Genomic DNA, 17105 nt, shown 5'->3' with positions numbered 1-17105 from the left:
TAACGGAAGTATCGAATATCATAACGGAAGTATCGAAAACCATAATGCTAATATGTTACGATAATGTTGTAAATAAGTAAAATGTCAAAGGTTTCTAGTTATTCTTTGCTGAAAATATCCTACCTTAATTAAAATTATAATTTCAGTCCTGAATACTAAGTAGGCTGCAAGTCTAAAATAGAATAAATCTTTTGCTGCACTAAAATCAACTAACAAAAATATTATGCAACTGTGGTGCTCGCTGGACCAATTTAATGTTGCAAAACTTTACGTTTAAAGTTATTAAACTTAAAAAAAAAGGTATATATATGTAATTCTCTCACAGTAACAGTAAAAATATCAACACAAAAATGAGTTTTTTTGTATTAAGCTTTCTTTCCGGTAAGTGAAACTATCGATTAATATCGATTTTTGATCGTATCATCGGTTAACATTATTACAATATTTAATAGATACGGTTAATACAATAGTATTGTTATTGCTTTAAAAAAATTAAGAAATCAATAAGTACTTCATAGAAAAAATAAATATTATGATACATGTTGTTGTTAAGTTTTTTTGTATAAACGTAAGTTTCTTTATTTAGTTTTATTAATACCAACCACAGCTTCTACCCAACACGGCGAATCTTCTCGTTATACAAGTAAGATTTCTTTAAAAAGTAAAAACAAATTTTAATTCACAATGAATGTTTGAGAATGATACTTTAACAAAGTTATTTCAAATTTTGCTCCATCAAATAGGAGGTTTGACGCTGAAAAATTTTTATTTATTAAAATATAACTTCATACAGTACAAGTTATCTAATATTCAACACAAAGCGGACTCTGAAAGGTCTTTATATGATACAGGTTTATCCTAATTTACTAAGAACTTTATTTATGGTATCGTTAAACCTCTTTTTTCACATTTTTATTTATTATAAGTCGTAAGACATAATAATACGTATTTTTTTAAATTCTGTTCTTCATCATTTTTTGATAAAAAACTTTAATTGATGTAATATTATATTACATCATATATTAATACAAAAATACATCATAGATATTTGCAAAGCATTTTTTTTTTCTTTGCTTTATCATATTTACTATAAATATGTTACGACAATAACTCTTTTCAGATATTTAAAACAGAATATAAAGGTTTTCCAGTGTTCTTTATTATTATTGAATATTTTAATAAAAAAAATTTTCATATAAAAGGTCCTCGATACAATAAATTAATTATTTTACGTGACCTTAGTCACGCTTTTTGGATAAAAAAGGCACGGTGCAAAACCTTAACGTAAATATCGTGATCGTGGTCACGTTTTTTACGTAAAAATGTGCAGCGTAAAACAATATTATTAAACAATTGTTTTTATCAATTTAATTCAATGATATTATAATAATTCAATTATTCCTATTTATTAGATAACATAGTATAATTATTATATTTTATAAAAAAATATGTAACTGACATAAATTAAATACCATTTAAAAAATAAATAAATAAATTGCGTAAACAAATTGCGTAAATTTAAATTTACCATTTAAAAAATAAATAAATACATTGCGTAAAAAAATTGCGTAAATAAATAAATTGCGTTTAAAAAGAAAATTGTTATCTCGATTTGTCCCAGGATACCGCATACTTAGAACTCTCACCCTGTTATTTCGAAAGAGAAAGTCTGAATTTAACACCTTCCTTCTTTAAGAAAAAAAATTGGCTCTTTACTAGTGTTGCCAGATGACCGACTTTTACAAGAACAGTAAAAATCTTTATTTTTATAGCTTCGGCACTGTATTCTCCAACGAAAAAGTCGGACATTTACTCTTTACTGCGTTAGATGCACAGATCCGAATTATTGATCACGTAAACATATAAAACATATATCTCTTACATAGATGACAATTGCGCGACATTTCTCCCGATATTTTTTGAAATTTAATAAAGTTTTAACCCTCTGTATACTTTTAAAGCAAAAAAAAGATACATATACTTTTAAAGCAAAAAATATATATAAATACTTTTAAAGCAAAAAAAAAAATCGGAAAACGGGTCACGGGAGCTAGTTAAGTCAAATAAGATAAGTTTATCTTTTTTGGTAGCAACTTCTTTTGCAATACTCTTAACGAACAAAAATTATTAATTACCGGTATTGGCGGTTTATTAAAGTATGCCATAAATTTTAGCAAGCAAAACTATCAACTTAGGGGTGGGAGAATGGAGGGAGAGTGCCATAAATTCTTATAGAACAACTTATCTTAATACTTTGGCGTAAGCATTTGTAGCTCGATGATAAGGTGCGATGTACTCTAAGCGGTAAGATAATAGCCGAACCCTCCAATAAAATAAAATATTATTTGTATTTTTTAATCTTGCTGATCTTTCAAAAACACAATTTCATAAATACAAAAATTTTAAACAAAGTAATTTAAGCAAAAAGACTTTTAACTGTAAGAAAAGTTTAAAAATTTTTTTATATTATACATACACGGTCATATTAAACATACACGTTTAAATAATTAATCCGCAACCTCAACTTACCTACTGTCAGGAGTACCGACGTTTACACTTGCAGACGTTTTTATTTCACTCTATATAAGTGGATTTTTTTTTACACTAGCATATTTCATATTGTTTTTTACATTTGGAAGTTGTATACGCTATGCTATATGGAAGGGTACTGAACATAAGTGTAGCACTAATGTTGAGTACCCGCTCTTACCGCACGAAAAGTGTTGAGTACCCGCACGAAAAGTGTGTTTAATTAATATCGATATAAAAAAGTTTATAAAATGGTTTCTTTTCAATATAGAGTTTACCTTTATTTGCTCTAAGCAAAAAAATCAAATTAGCTTTCCGCCTTTTACCGCTTTTTTAAATACGGAACAAAACAGTTTAAATAAAAAAAAAACTATAAAAAATTTATATAAAAAGTGCTTAGAGACTCTTTCACGCCATTAACTTGAGTTTAATGGCTGCCATAAGTTTTATGCAAAAATGCACGAATGAGCATTAATATTATAAAGTTGCTCAATATATAATATGATTTCTATGCTTAACTTAATTTAAATAATGATGTTTATATTAGAATATAGGTCATTAAAACTATTGCTCATGCTAATGTGTTTTAAGACATATTTGGCTATGAAAATAGTTGCGTGTTTAAATTTAATTAATTATTCGTGTTCGACAAGAAATTAAGGGAAAGCTTAAAACGTTGACGCCATAATAAACTCATAAAAAATGAATAAAAATATTCTGATGAGCCCAACTAGCATTGCAATCTACATTTAACATGCACTCATAAGTTTTTGACATTTTAATATGAATTTCATCTTCCAGAGTATCAACAAAATGAAAAATTGCATGGGAGTAGATTCCGTTTCAAAGGTTTTCAATTTCACCAAATATTAAAAAAGGTACGAATTCCAAATAAAGAATGGCGTAAAATCGTATCTTGAAGAGTATTCGCAGTACGATCGGGAGCTTCTACTAAAAAACACAAAAATTACCTCATCTACACATACGTGGTTAATGATGTTCATAAGGACTTATTGGTCAGAGGTGGATACAGTATTCTTTGATGTTTGAGGTCTAACTTTCAGACATTGACCAAACTTCTAAAAATTTTTCTTATGTTAAACAAGGATGCTGTGCAAAAATTTTAATGGTTTGAGCCTAGAAACAAAAAAAGCCGTAAAATTTTTGCTACGCTTGCCCCAAATGTGAGAGCATCAAGTTGATAAAATATTTCTTTACAATTCTTAACTAAATTTTATTCATCGATAAATTTTAAAAGTCATACGATTATTTCTTAGAGTTCAAAAATTATAACAATGTAAAGTTTAAACCAACCTTAATTTGGGGGAGTTACAATCCTATATCTATAAAATAAAACAAAATTCGCAAACTTTTGTTAGCAATCAAAAATATTCTGAAAAAGTCTTAAAAAAACTGAACCGAAAAGAAATCGCTTTGTATTGGTACGTGCGTAAAGTATGAACTAGAACCTTAATAATTTATTAAATATTTCTTGTTTTTTAAATAATTTTTTGAATTTTACCCCCTAGAAATAAGTCAACTTTATATTTTATGGAACTTAAAAAAAAATTGTTTTTTTTGTAATGATCCTTCTTTACACTCTACCTCCTACATCAGAAAATAATATTGCAAAGTATTGAGTCGAGTTGATTTGCCATTCTGGAATAATCATGTTTTGAAAATTGAAGAAAATCGATCTTTTTTATATGTTTTTTGAAGACATTGTCTTTTTTAAAAATGAAATTAGATAAATCCTAATTTTTCAAATTTTGTCCATTAAATTTGTTCAAAAATTGCGGCCGTGGCGCAATGGTTAGAACGCTTGCTTTATAAGCAGGAGACCCAGGTTCGAACGAGCTCTGGACATATTTTCGCGTCACGGTAAGGAAGGAGGCGTGAACTTCCTGGTTAAATGCACTTCCGCGGTGCTCTGTGACAAGACCGTTAGGACTTCTTGGGGCACCTAAAATAAAAAAATCAAATTTTTAAATCTGATTTTAGAATGAAATTTAGTTATTTTACTAAAATAGATTAATTTTTTTATATCCATATTAATCCACCTTAAAGAAATCTAATTTCTTATTGGCTAGCCTCTCCAAACTCCCTGGCCACAGCGACTGCCTAGGCTGGACATGGGTAATGATGAGCCTGTGTATCTTTAAATAAAGCAAGTCGCGTTTTTTTGTTGTTGCGTATTTTAAGATTCGGATAAGCGAGGCAAAAAAAAGAAAGTTTGTTACAAATTGTTTCAAAAGCTGTATGCTTTAGTTTTTGATATAAAAAACATCAAATTTGCATTTTTTTATTTGATTATTTAACTTTTTTTATTATTACTTTGAGCAATAATAAAAAACTTTTTTATTTTGCTTTGCTAAAAGTTTCATTTAACAGAAGTTATAATTATTAAAAAAAATAAAAATATTGCTTATTTAAATAAAAAAAACTTTGAAGTTAAAATGTTTATTGACTAGTTTAGCAGTTATTTTAAACGATTCACTGTTGGTCATGAATGTATGCATAACATGTCAATTTCTACAACTAACGTTTAGTTGAGCAGGCAATTGGTAGTTGTAAGCATAAATAATTTTTAGCTTGACCGTAAAATACACTGTGATTCTTTTTGTTCCCATAATGCAATATATATAGTATTTGTAAATATTCTTTTAGGTCATCTCATAATAATATTTATTAATTATTTTGAAAAATTGCTAAATAGTGTAGGGGAGAGCTGGGTTGCTTGTAATTTACGTTTTAGGCGGCTTATATTTTATTTTTATTAAATCAAAGCCAAACTTTACATAAAGGTAGTTTAAGTATTTCTGGTAACTATCACAACAACTTCGTGACATTAAATTAAATATATTTTGTTGTAAAATCATTTTTCAAAGACCTCTGCTGTGTGACAGCAGTAAGCCTAGTGTGCATTCTTCATGAGCCCATTTTTTGCAAAGCGTACATTAAATCCAATGTTTTCTTGATCTGCTATTAGCAAATGATTCAAAACAGTAGATACAATATTTTGCATCCTTAGATAAATTTAAAACTATCAAAGTGCTTTTTTAAGCAAAACTTAACTTCAAAAATTTTTTTCATTCACATGTAATTTAAGATTTTTAATCTTACTTGTTTCCTGTTTTCTATCATTAGTGAGCCATGCTTTGACAGGTGAGGCGCTTTTTCCTTCCTCTTTTTGATGGTAACCTTTAACCTGCTTTAGGCAGAGGCCTAATACTCTCAGTTGGCATTAGTGATTTGGTCATGATAAAAGATTTTATTTGATACAAGTGGATCTTTTATACTTCTGTCTAGCTGATTAGCCGATATCTGAATAAATTCTTTAAACCCATTGTTTGGTAGTCCTAGTTGAACTGAATACGGTTGGCAGATTTATTTATTTAAATCAGCATGTGAAGAAGATGGGTTTTGGCGATCAGTTACATAATTAGGACAATAATCTAGGACAGCATCAGTAAAAAATATTTATTAGGACAGCATCAGGAAAAATATCAGGATTTAATGGGTAAATTTTTCATTGCAGAAAAGCTAATCTAAATATTCTTGGGAGACACCCTACAGCTTGTGATGTCGCACATTTGAACACCCTATGATACAGCTTGTGATGTCGCACATTTGAACACCCTATGATACAGCTTGTGATGTCGCACATTTGAACACCCTATGATACAGCTTGTGATGTCGCACATTTGAACACCCTATGATACAGCTTGTGATGTCGCACATTTGAACACCCTATGATACAGCTTGTGATGTCGCACATTTGAACACCCTATGATACAGCTTGTGATGTCGCACATTTGAACACCCTATGATACAGCTTGTGATGTCGCACATTTGAACACCCTATGATACAGCTTGTGATGTCGCACATTTGAACACCCTATGATACAGCTTGTGATGTCGCACATTTGAACACCCTATGATACAGCTTGTGATGTCGCACATTTGAACACCCTATGATACAGCTTGTGATGTCGCACATTTGAACACCCTATGATACAGCTTGTGATGTCGCACATTTGAACACCCTATGATACAGCTTGTGATGTCGCACATTTGAACACCCTATGATACAGCTTGTGATGTCGCACATTTGAACACCCTATGATACAGCTTGTGATGTCGCACATTTGAACACCCTATGATACAGCTTGTGATGTCGCACATTTGAACACCCTATGATACAGCTTGTGATGTCGCACATTTGAACACCCTATGATACAGCTTGTGATGTCGCACATTTGAACACCCTATGATACAGCTTGTGATGTCGCACATTTGAACAACATTGTATAGCTCTAACCATGAATTTAAATTAGCGGTTTAAAAAAATACGCGCGCAAGGTAAACGTGACAGCCATCCTATTTATTTTTTGAAAAGTAACCCCTTCTAAGCTAGTAGAAAGACACTTATTAATTTACCCAAAAACGTACGAATTTCATAATTTTTTATAGATTACGTTTCTCAAATGAATAAAAAAATTATAAATGTACATTCAAAACACAATAAAAAATTTCCGTTTAGAAAAAGAAAAATTCTAAGTATGTGAAATTCAACTTTTACATATCAAAATCACATATAAACAAAAACCAGCTGTGACGCAGTGGTTAGAGTTCTGACTCAGCCGCGACCCAGAGGTCCGAGATTCGACGCAGGCTCAATAAGCAACATCAGTATGGAAGTAAGCGTGAACTTCCCTAAAAATATTCTTCCGAGGTGCTCTGTGGTAAAACCGTAAGGACTTATGGGAGCATCTTAATAGCTAAAAAAATTTTTTTTTAGAACTGTAAAAGTATCTTTTTTTAACAAAGTTTCTGTTGCACGATTTAAAAGTTTTAAATCCTATCTAAACTTTTAGTAATAAACTTTGTAAGCGGCGTAAAAACCCCGCTCTTCCCTACATAAAAAAAAGTTTTTTGATATTTAGTTACAACATATTAGTTAGTATATAATAGCTCAATACTTATAACTATAAAGAATCCCCCCCCCCCCATGCACCTCCCCAAGATGAACGAAGTTATGGTTGCAATTTCGGTTATAGACCTCTATAACCGAAGTTGTCATTGCGTGACAAAATAGGGTATGAGCGAAAATGGATATATAAAATAATTTGAAAAGTTACAAAACTAAATCAAAATGCCTTCAATATAAATGCACTTCAAGAAGCGATGTTTCCAATAATAATGAAATCACTAAAAACGTTAGCAACTGCAAAAAAGCAGCCGCAGCTCAGTGGCTAATTCAATTAGCGATCGCATTATGCAGCCTGCTTGTGGCTTGCACACTTGCCTCAGAAGCTAGAGAAGCTAGAAAAGCTAGAGCCTCAGAAGCTAGAGATCCGTGGTTCAACGCCACGTCTGGGCAAGTTTTATAACATTGGTAAGGAAGGAAGCGTGAACTTCCTATCAAAAGTTCCCCCGCGGTGCTCTGCGATAAGACCATAAGGTCTTCTTGAGGCACCTAAAATTAAAATTTAAAAAAACAAAAACAGAAACTTAAAACATTCTACTTTTGAAATGAAGTCATAGTTATACAATTTAAACATATATATATATATATATATATATATATATATATATATATATATATATATATATATATATATATATATATATATATATTTATATTTATATGATAATTATAAAGTTTACACCCCCCCCCCTCAATTTTTTATTTTTATAAGGTTATTTAGGTGTTCCCAGAAGTCCTTACAGTCTTATCACGGAGCACCGCGGAAGTTCACGCCTCCTACCTTACCAATGTCCCTTATTAGGCTAGAGCCGGCGTCGAACCCCAGATCTCTGGGTTCTTAGCCAGAACTCCAACCACGGCTGCTAATTTGAGGGGGGTGTAAACTTTATAAAGTCATAAAAGCCGATCAAAAAGAGATAATTGAATCAAATTTGAAATTTGTCGATGAATATAAATAAAGTTTAATATTAAAAAAAAAAAATAACAAATTTGACTCATTGCCCTCTTATTTGGGGCTGGGTTTTATTTTGGGGCTAAGGTTTTGGGGTTTTTGTTGTTCCCAGTCTCCAATCACCGCAATTTTTTGCGAAGCATCCTCATTCCTCATATATATGAACATACATAAATATGGAGTTTTCTTCATGTTTCAAAGTTGCTTAGTTCAAACATCAAAAAAAGTTGTCTACGCCTTGCTATTTTCCTTCTAAAAAATAAAATATAAGCTCAATAAAAACAAAGCTGTTAAAAAAGAAGCTAACAGCTAAAAAAAAATATGATAATAATGATTATGAAAATATCTTGAATTTAATGATGATTATTTATCTCGCTTGATAAATCTTTCTCCAATGGACCGCGTGCATGTTGAGAACTCTTTCAAGTTCGTAAAAGCCAAGTAACTAATTAAAACTACTTTAAAAACGAAAGCGAAACGACGTTGAGCTAGAACGTAGACTCTTTACATTAGTAATATTAAGATTAATCTTAGTATTAAGATTATTATTAAGATATATTTATTATATTTTCGGTTACTGAGGCTCATACTTTTGATATGGATTGTTGCTAACAGAGGCGTAGAAAGAATTTTTTGGTGTTTGAGATAGGTAACTTCCAGACATGGAGCAAACTCCAAACATTTATATGTTTATACTTATGTCAAATAATGAGGGTTTGCAAAAAATTGTGATGATTAGAAGCTGGGAACAAAAAAGCCCCAAAATTTTCGCCCCCCCTGCCCCAAACGTGAGAGCAACAAGTTGATGAAGTATTTTTTGTACTATTCTTAACTAGACTTATATTCATCGATAAATTTTAGATTTCATTTTAAAATATTTTAGCGTTCAAAAATTATGACCATATAAAGTTTAAACCCCCCTCAATTTGAGGGGGTTGCAAATTTTATATGATAATAATTTTATATAGTTAATAATGTTGTCATATAGTTATTCATCTTTATTTATATTACACACATAATGTCAATAAAGATGAATAATATACAGACATAATGTTAATAAATATGAATAATATGACAACACTATGTGTACTTATTTAATGTTTAAAAACTTTTTTTTTTAGTTCTTTTTACAAAGTCTCTGCTTTGAATTTGTTTTTTACTATTTGCATTGTTTCTTCACAAAAATAATATTATAAAATTTTTTTACTGTATTGTAAACAGTACTTTTTTTGTGTAAAATAAATTGATTTATTGAGTTTTCATTGCATTGATAAAAGTTATAACAACACATGTGTTATAAAAATTTATATTTATAATACGACATATTAAAAATATTAGATTATAATATGGTATTATAGTTTAATACATATTTTATAGTAATATAATGTAAATGTTTTTAGGTTTTATTTAATATATATGTTGTTATCTATATATATATATACATATATATATACATATATATATATATATATATATATATATATATATATATATATATATATATATATATATATATATATATATATATATATATATATATATATATATATATATATAACAACAATAAGCTGATTAATTAATTGCAATTAATTAATCAGATTATTGTCTTGCAGTTTTAGATAAAGAAAATAACTCTAAAAGTAACTTGAAAATTTGCTCTTCAACTGCAAAGAGAGTGAGTAATGTTATAGTCTTTGGAATGTCACAAAAAAGAATGGAGATTGATACTAAAATCCATAAAGAGTGACTCCAAATTAGTTAATGATCTATTTAGAGAAATAATCATAAATAAAAATATAATCAAAAAAGTTTATCATTTCAAATCTAGAAGCGATGCACTAAGCAGCCCTGTTTTAGTAGAATTAACGAACAATGCATACGAAGTAGAAATTTTGAAAACTACTATAAAGCTGAAGCCATTGAATAATTTTCAAAAAGTATACACCAATCTGGATCAAACTGAGGTCAAAAAGGAACAAAAGAAAGAACTAGTTATTGAGAAAAACAAATGCCACAGAAAACTTTCTATAGAAGAAACTATCAAAAAGCCTTTTTGATATGTTATTCAAGGAATTAGAGTCTGCAAAATCTGCATCAAGTAAATTGAAAAGAAAATACCGTCATCTGTGTTGCTGGTATACTAATGCAACATTGCTAAACTACAAGTCTGAAGAATTATTAATTGATATTGAAGTTAAGCAACCTTGTGTAATGATATGTGAAACATATCAAAGTGAATCATCAGCAACAAATATCCTGAGTTTTTCCTTTTCCAGACTAAACAGACTGATTAAAAGGGGACATGGAGTATATATTTATAGTCATGAAAGCATCAGTTCTTTTAATTTGAATAATAGTTATTTAGATAATGACAATACTGAGTAAATATGGTGCTCAGTTTGTACAGTTTCAGAAATATTTGTGGGTGTCTATAGGGTAGATGGTTGTAGTGAGGGAAATAACAAGAAAGTTGTAGATTTAGTCAATTACTCTTATAAGTTGTTAAAAAAAATTAATATTCAGGTTTACAGATATGTGGCAACTTTAAATACTCAAAATATAATCAACTCAAGTTATAAATCAACCAACATTTCAAATTAATAACTAGGAAACAATAAACGTATTAGACTTAGTGGTACCAGAATCTTTGGCTAAAGTTTCTCAAATAAAACACGTATTAAACTTTTTTTTGAATTTTTCTTGAATATTTTAATATCCTTTTTTTGTTTCTTTTGTCTTTTAGAGATTAGAATTTTAATAAATAATATATATATATATATATATATATATATATTATATATATATATATATATATATATTAGGAGCTCATTTGCAAAACGTGTGTGATACACATAAAGCATGCGCATAGGAAAAATACAATTCGATAGGGTCATGAAATAAACCTTATTAAATTATTGACTAAGCTTATTTTAATAATGTGAGATGGACTTAGATTATTTTGAAATAAGTTAGTTGACGAAAAACTATATATAAATATAAGCTTCATTGAACTTATACAAGATTTGTTTTATTAAAAAGCATTAAAATGATTTGAAAGGAAAGGTTTTGATTAAAGCATTAGGCTTTTGATATCTTTTTTTTAGCTTCTGCTACTGGGACTTTTTTATAAATCTGAGAGGGACAAGATAAAAAATTATGGCCTCTTTTAGTTATAATCTGAGGACCATTCAGCAAAAATTTAAAATTCCGCTTGAACTTTAATTTATTTAGCTGATCCTTTTGTAATAAAAAAGCGTTTATTTTCCTGTACTTTAATTGGCAGTGGCTTTTTAAATACTCTTTAACATACTGACTTAAAGTCAAACACATTCCAGTCTATTCCTGCAATTTTTACAGCTCTTTAAATACTGTAAACATTATAGTACCCTGGAGAATATATTCTTTCAATTTTCATAAACTTTTTTCTAAAGTTCCAAATACACGGTCACATGGCAAAAATGTATGCTCTCGAACAGGAAACAAAAGTTCGATTGTTTTTACTAATACTGGTGCATGGCGTAACAGTCAGAAGCCTGCTATGTAAATTAAAGCGTTTTTTTTATTTTGACATTCACAAGCATCAGAAACTTAGCGAGCAGTGTCTAGGCTATCCATGCTTGTATTACAAAGCTTGTCCAACACTGCGCTGGAGCAGGAAGAACTACTTTTTTTGAGGTCATTCTCATTCCAAGTATAGATAATGACATTATCTTTGTTCAAACATCCACTACTTTTATTTTCTACAACACGAAAGTTGTTTACTGTAACAAGCTTGCTTATCTGGAACTTTAGGGATGATTCGGTTTTTTAAGCAAATAATTTTTAAACCATCTCTTTGTTCCTTCAGAAAATTATAAAATGTATTTGCTCTTCCTTTGTGAACAGCTAAATCAGTAATCAAACTGTTCTTTCTTTCTAAAGCACTTTTACACTATATTTGGAGTCGATATATTTTCGCAATACGAACATGCATCTGATTTAGGAGAGCCAAACCCTAAATTAAAGTTGAAAATAAAAATTTCTCGGAAAAATTCAAAAGTTACTGGTAGATTAGGTTGCTTCTCTGTGATATAGTTAGATATAGGTTGAGTATAATAGACTATTATACCTCCTTGGTTAAATTCAATTAAACGACGCTAAGATAAATCATCGTTTTAATCGCACGTGAATCAAGTACACCTCTACCGTTATTTTTGTTAACAAAAACAAAAAAAATTCATGTGGGCAGGGTGGTCTTAAAAAGCTTGGATGAATAGAAAAAGTTTGTAAAAATTATTCAAAGTCCTCTCCCGTGTATTAGACACCAAAGAGTAGATATAAAAAAAATAAGCTATATGGATTGCGTTGATTAAAAGATTTATTACTTATAATTTAGAAATAAATAAAAAATACTACCTCTCTTTTTGTTTTCTTTTCCATGCATCTCCCTCAGTAAGATGGTTGTTAGCTTTTTCTCCAACAGCTATAAAACTTTCTCTAGTTTCAGCCTTTTTGAATTAAGTGATAAATTTTTAATAATTTGATGCGCCAAGAAAAAGTGCACTAATAATAAGTATAAACAGATCTTTCATTTTTAAAACAACATAACGTCACTTATCGCTTATCTGATTGGGTTCTGTCTTAGCATGTTTTGAAGCTTTAACCCAGTTTGACTTTACGTGTTTTAAAAAACGTTTCAAAACACGTTAAGTCAAACTGGGTTAAAGCTTCAAAAAAACAGGTGAGGGAAACTGTTACGTTTCACTTAGATTTTTCAGGACTTAGAGTCTTTTAATAGAACTAATATTTAAATAAATGATAGATTTCAGTATATAAAATATAGAAATGGAATTGACTCAAATAAAAATTTTTGTGACTAAGCGCTTAAAAAATTTATTATATATATATATATATATTATATTTATTATATAATATATATATATATATAAAATTTATTTTTTTCCAAATTATTTTTGAGTTATTAAAGTTATTAAACATAACGGGTAATACCCGTTATATCAGGTTATTCAAGCATAACGTTTACGTAACGCTAGCGTAACGCCAGAAAAGTAACGCTAACATAACGCCATTTCGTGTTTTACAACAGGTAATTACCATTATGTTCAATCAAGGACGTTTTACCAGATGTACGTTTAACTCATTGTTTAAAAGCCAAGATATGCGTGCCTGCAATTGTTATAAATAACAAAAGCCAAACAATAGGAATCATTTATGCCACGTGGAATACTTTTATATGATTGTACATCAAAATCTATCCAACTAAAGTATTGTGAATAATAATACTTTACTATTTTGTTAAAAATTATTCTATTTATTCTATTACCCTTGTATAATTCCTGTATAAGTAAATAACAAAAAGTTTTTAAATCATATTATTCTAGAACTCTACTTGTAAAAAAAAATACGATAAAAAACGATATGATTCCCGTCAAAAATTAGAATTTTGAATCTTTAAAAAAATAGTAAATTTAAAGTGTAGGGAGTAATGCCAACAATCTCTAGTTCAATCTTTAAATGATCTATGATATGACCTACATCACGTAGAAAATTCTTTTTATATAACAATATTCATGTTACTATGCCATATATTGCATTTTCAAAAAGACATTATTTTTGACGTCAAAGTTTGTTTATAAATAAGTTATTATTTAAAAAAACTTGCATATTAATTAAAATATTTTCAAATACGTGAGACATTCTTAATTACATAAAATGCATTTATATTTTGCAAAAGTTAGTATTTTACGAGTAATAAAACATTTACTGAAAGAAGTTAGCAAACCAAAAATGTCGGTTAAATGTCGGTTTTTTTGTAAAATTATTTCAAAAAATGACGCTAATAATTCCAACCGCAGCAATTGATCTTTTGGTCTATTACAATACGTTAAACGTCTCTCTATTAAAACGTCATTGGTTAGATTAGATTAGATTAATATTTATTAGAACAAATTCTAACGGACACACAGGTCCATAAAATATGAAGGACTCTGACAATGTATAATTCGTTCAAAGTATAATTCGTTCAATGTATAATTCGTTCAATGTATTATTCGTATGGAAAAAATATAACGGCAAATACCGTTATGTTTTTTATATACGAATTATACGTGGAACATATAATTCGTATAACGGTATTTGCAGTTATGTTTTATCATACGAATCATACATTAAACGTAGCGGTAATTTCCCGTTAAAAACACGAAATTTAGCGTTATGTTTTTAAAAATATAACGGGTATTTTTTTACTGTGTATTCCATTTTATAACCCTTTTTATAACTCTTGTCGCACAGTTATTATACACTGCGCTGTTATTGTTCAATAAGTTTTACATCCTTTTTGTAGAATAGATTCTAGACTGAAGCAGCATACATTAAATGAGAACAAAGCAAAGATGAATAAAGTGGTCTCATTAAAAATCATATTAAGATGTTTAAAACTATGCTTGATTAGTCAGTTTTTTATGCTTGATTAGTCAGTTTTTATTTTTACTTTTCAATTGTCAATTTAATCTGCGGAGTGAACTCACAATTTAATCTGCTATTCTCATTTCAAATTATCCAATATCTGATATCATCACACCAAGATCAATGTCGTAATTTGATTATTCTAAAATTGTGCTTGCGCCTGTACCGAGTTTAGCCATCTTGCACAGTTTAAAGTTTTGTTGAAATATGAGTGAACTCACATTTTTCTAGATTGAAGTTCAAAAGCCACTTTTTTGATCATTCCCAGAACGCTAGTCTTAAAGCTAGCTAGTGGAGTGGGCTACTAGAGTGAGAACTTTTGTTAAGCTTGCCTCGGCAATCTCAAAAAAAAGTTCTCAATCTAGTAAAAAAATTAATCTATTTTAAAAAAAACTGATTTTAAACTCTTGTAGCAATTTTGTAAAACTTTGTTACAATTGGATTTTAAATTTAAAAAGTAAACATCATTTAATTAAAAATATGGAAACTTAACGCCTTTTAAAACTTGGTGGTAACAAATCAAAAATGAATGACACAGTAGGTAACGTTGGTAACGTTGGTAACGTAATTAAATAACGTTGGTAAGTAACCTTGGTAACGTTTTACCACAATTCGTATATTAAAAAAATCAACATTTTATAAAATTTCTTACTACCTAAATTTATCTAAAAATAATAATGTAATTTTACTTTTTAACGCACTTTTCATTTACAATATCTAGGATGTACGAAGTCCGAGTGTGATTCCAGTGGAGCATTGTCATATTGCGGACCTATTGAAAAACCATGTAATCCCAACCACGAAGATGCACCTGCAAGTAGCTGTATAGAACCAAACAAAAGATGTTGTCGCTCAATTTGTAACGGACCAAAGTCTCATTGTCTTCATAACAGTCGCACATGTTTACTAGGGTACGAAGAAGCCGAAGGAAAATGTTTAGTAGAAGGACATAAATGTTGCAAGCCCATTTCTTGAAATTTGTAGTTAAAATAAGTTAATTATAATAATAGCAATAATAGTAATAAATTAATAACAAATAAGCAAAAAGATAATTTTTTAATTGCTTAGTTAGCTAACTATAATAATATACTTGACTTTCATTTAACTTGTAATTAATATTTTTTTATTCCGTTTTTTACATAATATGCAAGAGAATAAGAAAAAAGGAAGATAAAAAATAACCGAGAGTTGTAGTTTTAATCAACTGAACTTTCTCGATAAAACACTAATTCTGAAGAACATAAGAAATCTACTAAGTGCAGGTAGATTTATCAGGAATCGCTTCGTTTATAATAATTTAAAATTTTAGTATTTTGACGGTTTGTCTATTTAAAATGCCGCCATTTTAAACGACGGCAACAAAACAGCAAGTAGCAACTTATTCTTAAACTTCATATTAAATGAATGGAATGTTACTAGCATGATTTATAATATACAATTTATTATATACAACTTATGAAACTTTAAGCTTTAGTAATTTATAAAACAATTTTTTTGATTTTTAAAAAACTGTTTTAGCTGGTTTTTTAATCAAATGTCGTGTTATGATTCGAAGCAAGAAAAAAAGCTTAAACTAATATGAGGCCGGGTGAATAAAAAAAAGCTGTTACTTAGCGTTTTTGGAGTAATTGCTCAGCTCTACGTGAATAAAAATTCTAGCAAATTGGTTAGATTCTTATTCATGTAAACCTGACCAGTTACTGAGTAAATGCAATTGCTTTTTTTTTATTTACCCGGCCTACTCGGTGTAGTTAAGGCGATTTACAAATTATTCAAATTCTTTTATTTAGAATTAGCATGATTTCGTCCAAACAAGAGTTTTAGATGCTATAATATTTTTGCTTCAGGTTTTTTAATACTTAAAGATACTTTTTTCTATTGTTTTTTATTTTTAAAACCTTTTTACTACCCCTGATAATGAGTCTAAAGAACACAATTTTGGAGTCTTTAGATCACTTTCGCTAAACGGCGTTAACATGAACTTAGTTGAAATCTTTTGAAAAAATGCCTTAACCCACTATCGATCCTAGTTCTCATTGGTTCTTACGTATGTTAACTATATATAGTTGTCAAAACACAATATTTTTTTCAATTTTCAGAAAAGGAACTAGAATTTTGACCAAGAAAGAGCTTATAATTAAAAAAATTGCCAATAAACGATCAGAACAG

General features: G+C 29.1%; 1 protein-coding gene across 1 annotated transcript; it reads left to right on the top strand.

Moving 5' to 3' along the window:
- The first annotated feature begins 213 nt into the window (after window positions 1-213).
- On the top strand, window positions 214-16041 carry LOC136080955 (uncharacterized). The gene is made up of 3 exons (XM_065798315.1): window positions 214-381; window positions 587-643; window positions 15658-16041. Exons 1-3 carry the CDS (start codon window positions 351-353, stop codon window positions 15909-15911), a joined length of 342 nt encoding a protein of 113 aa, XP_065654387.1. The 5' UTR covers window positions 214-350; the 3' UTR covers window positions 15912-16041.
- The last annotated feature ends 1064 nt before the right edge of the window (window positions 16042-17105 follow it).

Source organism: Hydra vulgaris, chromosome 06 (assembly GCF_038396675.1).
Source record: "Hydra vulgaris chromosome 06, alternate assembly HydraT2T_AEP".
Lineage (NCBI taxonomy): Eukaryota > Metazoa > Cnidaria > Hydrozoa > Anthoathecata > Hydridae > Hydra > Hydra vulgaris.
Note: the sequence above shows the minus strand (reverse complement) of the source record. Positions and strands in the feature narration are given on the sequence as shown.

Bases quoted from the DNA above. Each gene is read 5' to 3' on its own strand.
- LOC136080955 (XM_065798315.1), top strand. From the start codon at position 351: ATGAGTTTTTTTGTATTAAGCTTTCTTTCCG. The intron at 382-586 runs GTAAGTGAAACT...TTCTTTATTTAG, and splicing joins TGTATTAAGCTTTCTTTCCG to TTTTATTAATACCAACCACA. The intron at 644-15,657 runs GTAAGATTTCTT...TACAATATCTAG, and splicing joins CGAATCTTCTCGTTATACAA to GATGTACGAAGTCCGAGTGT.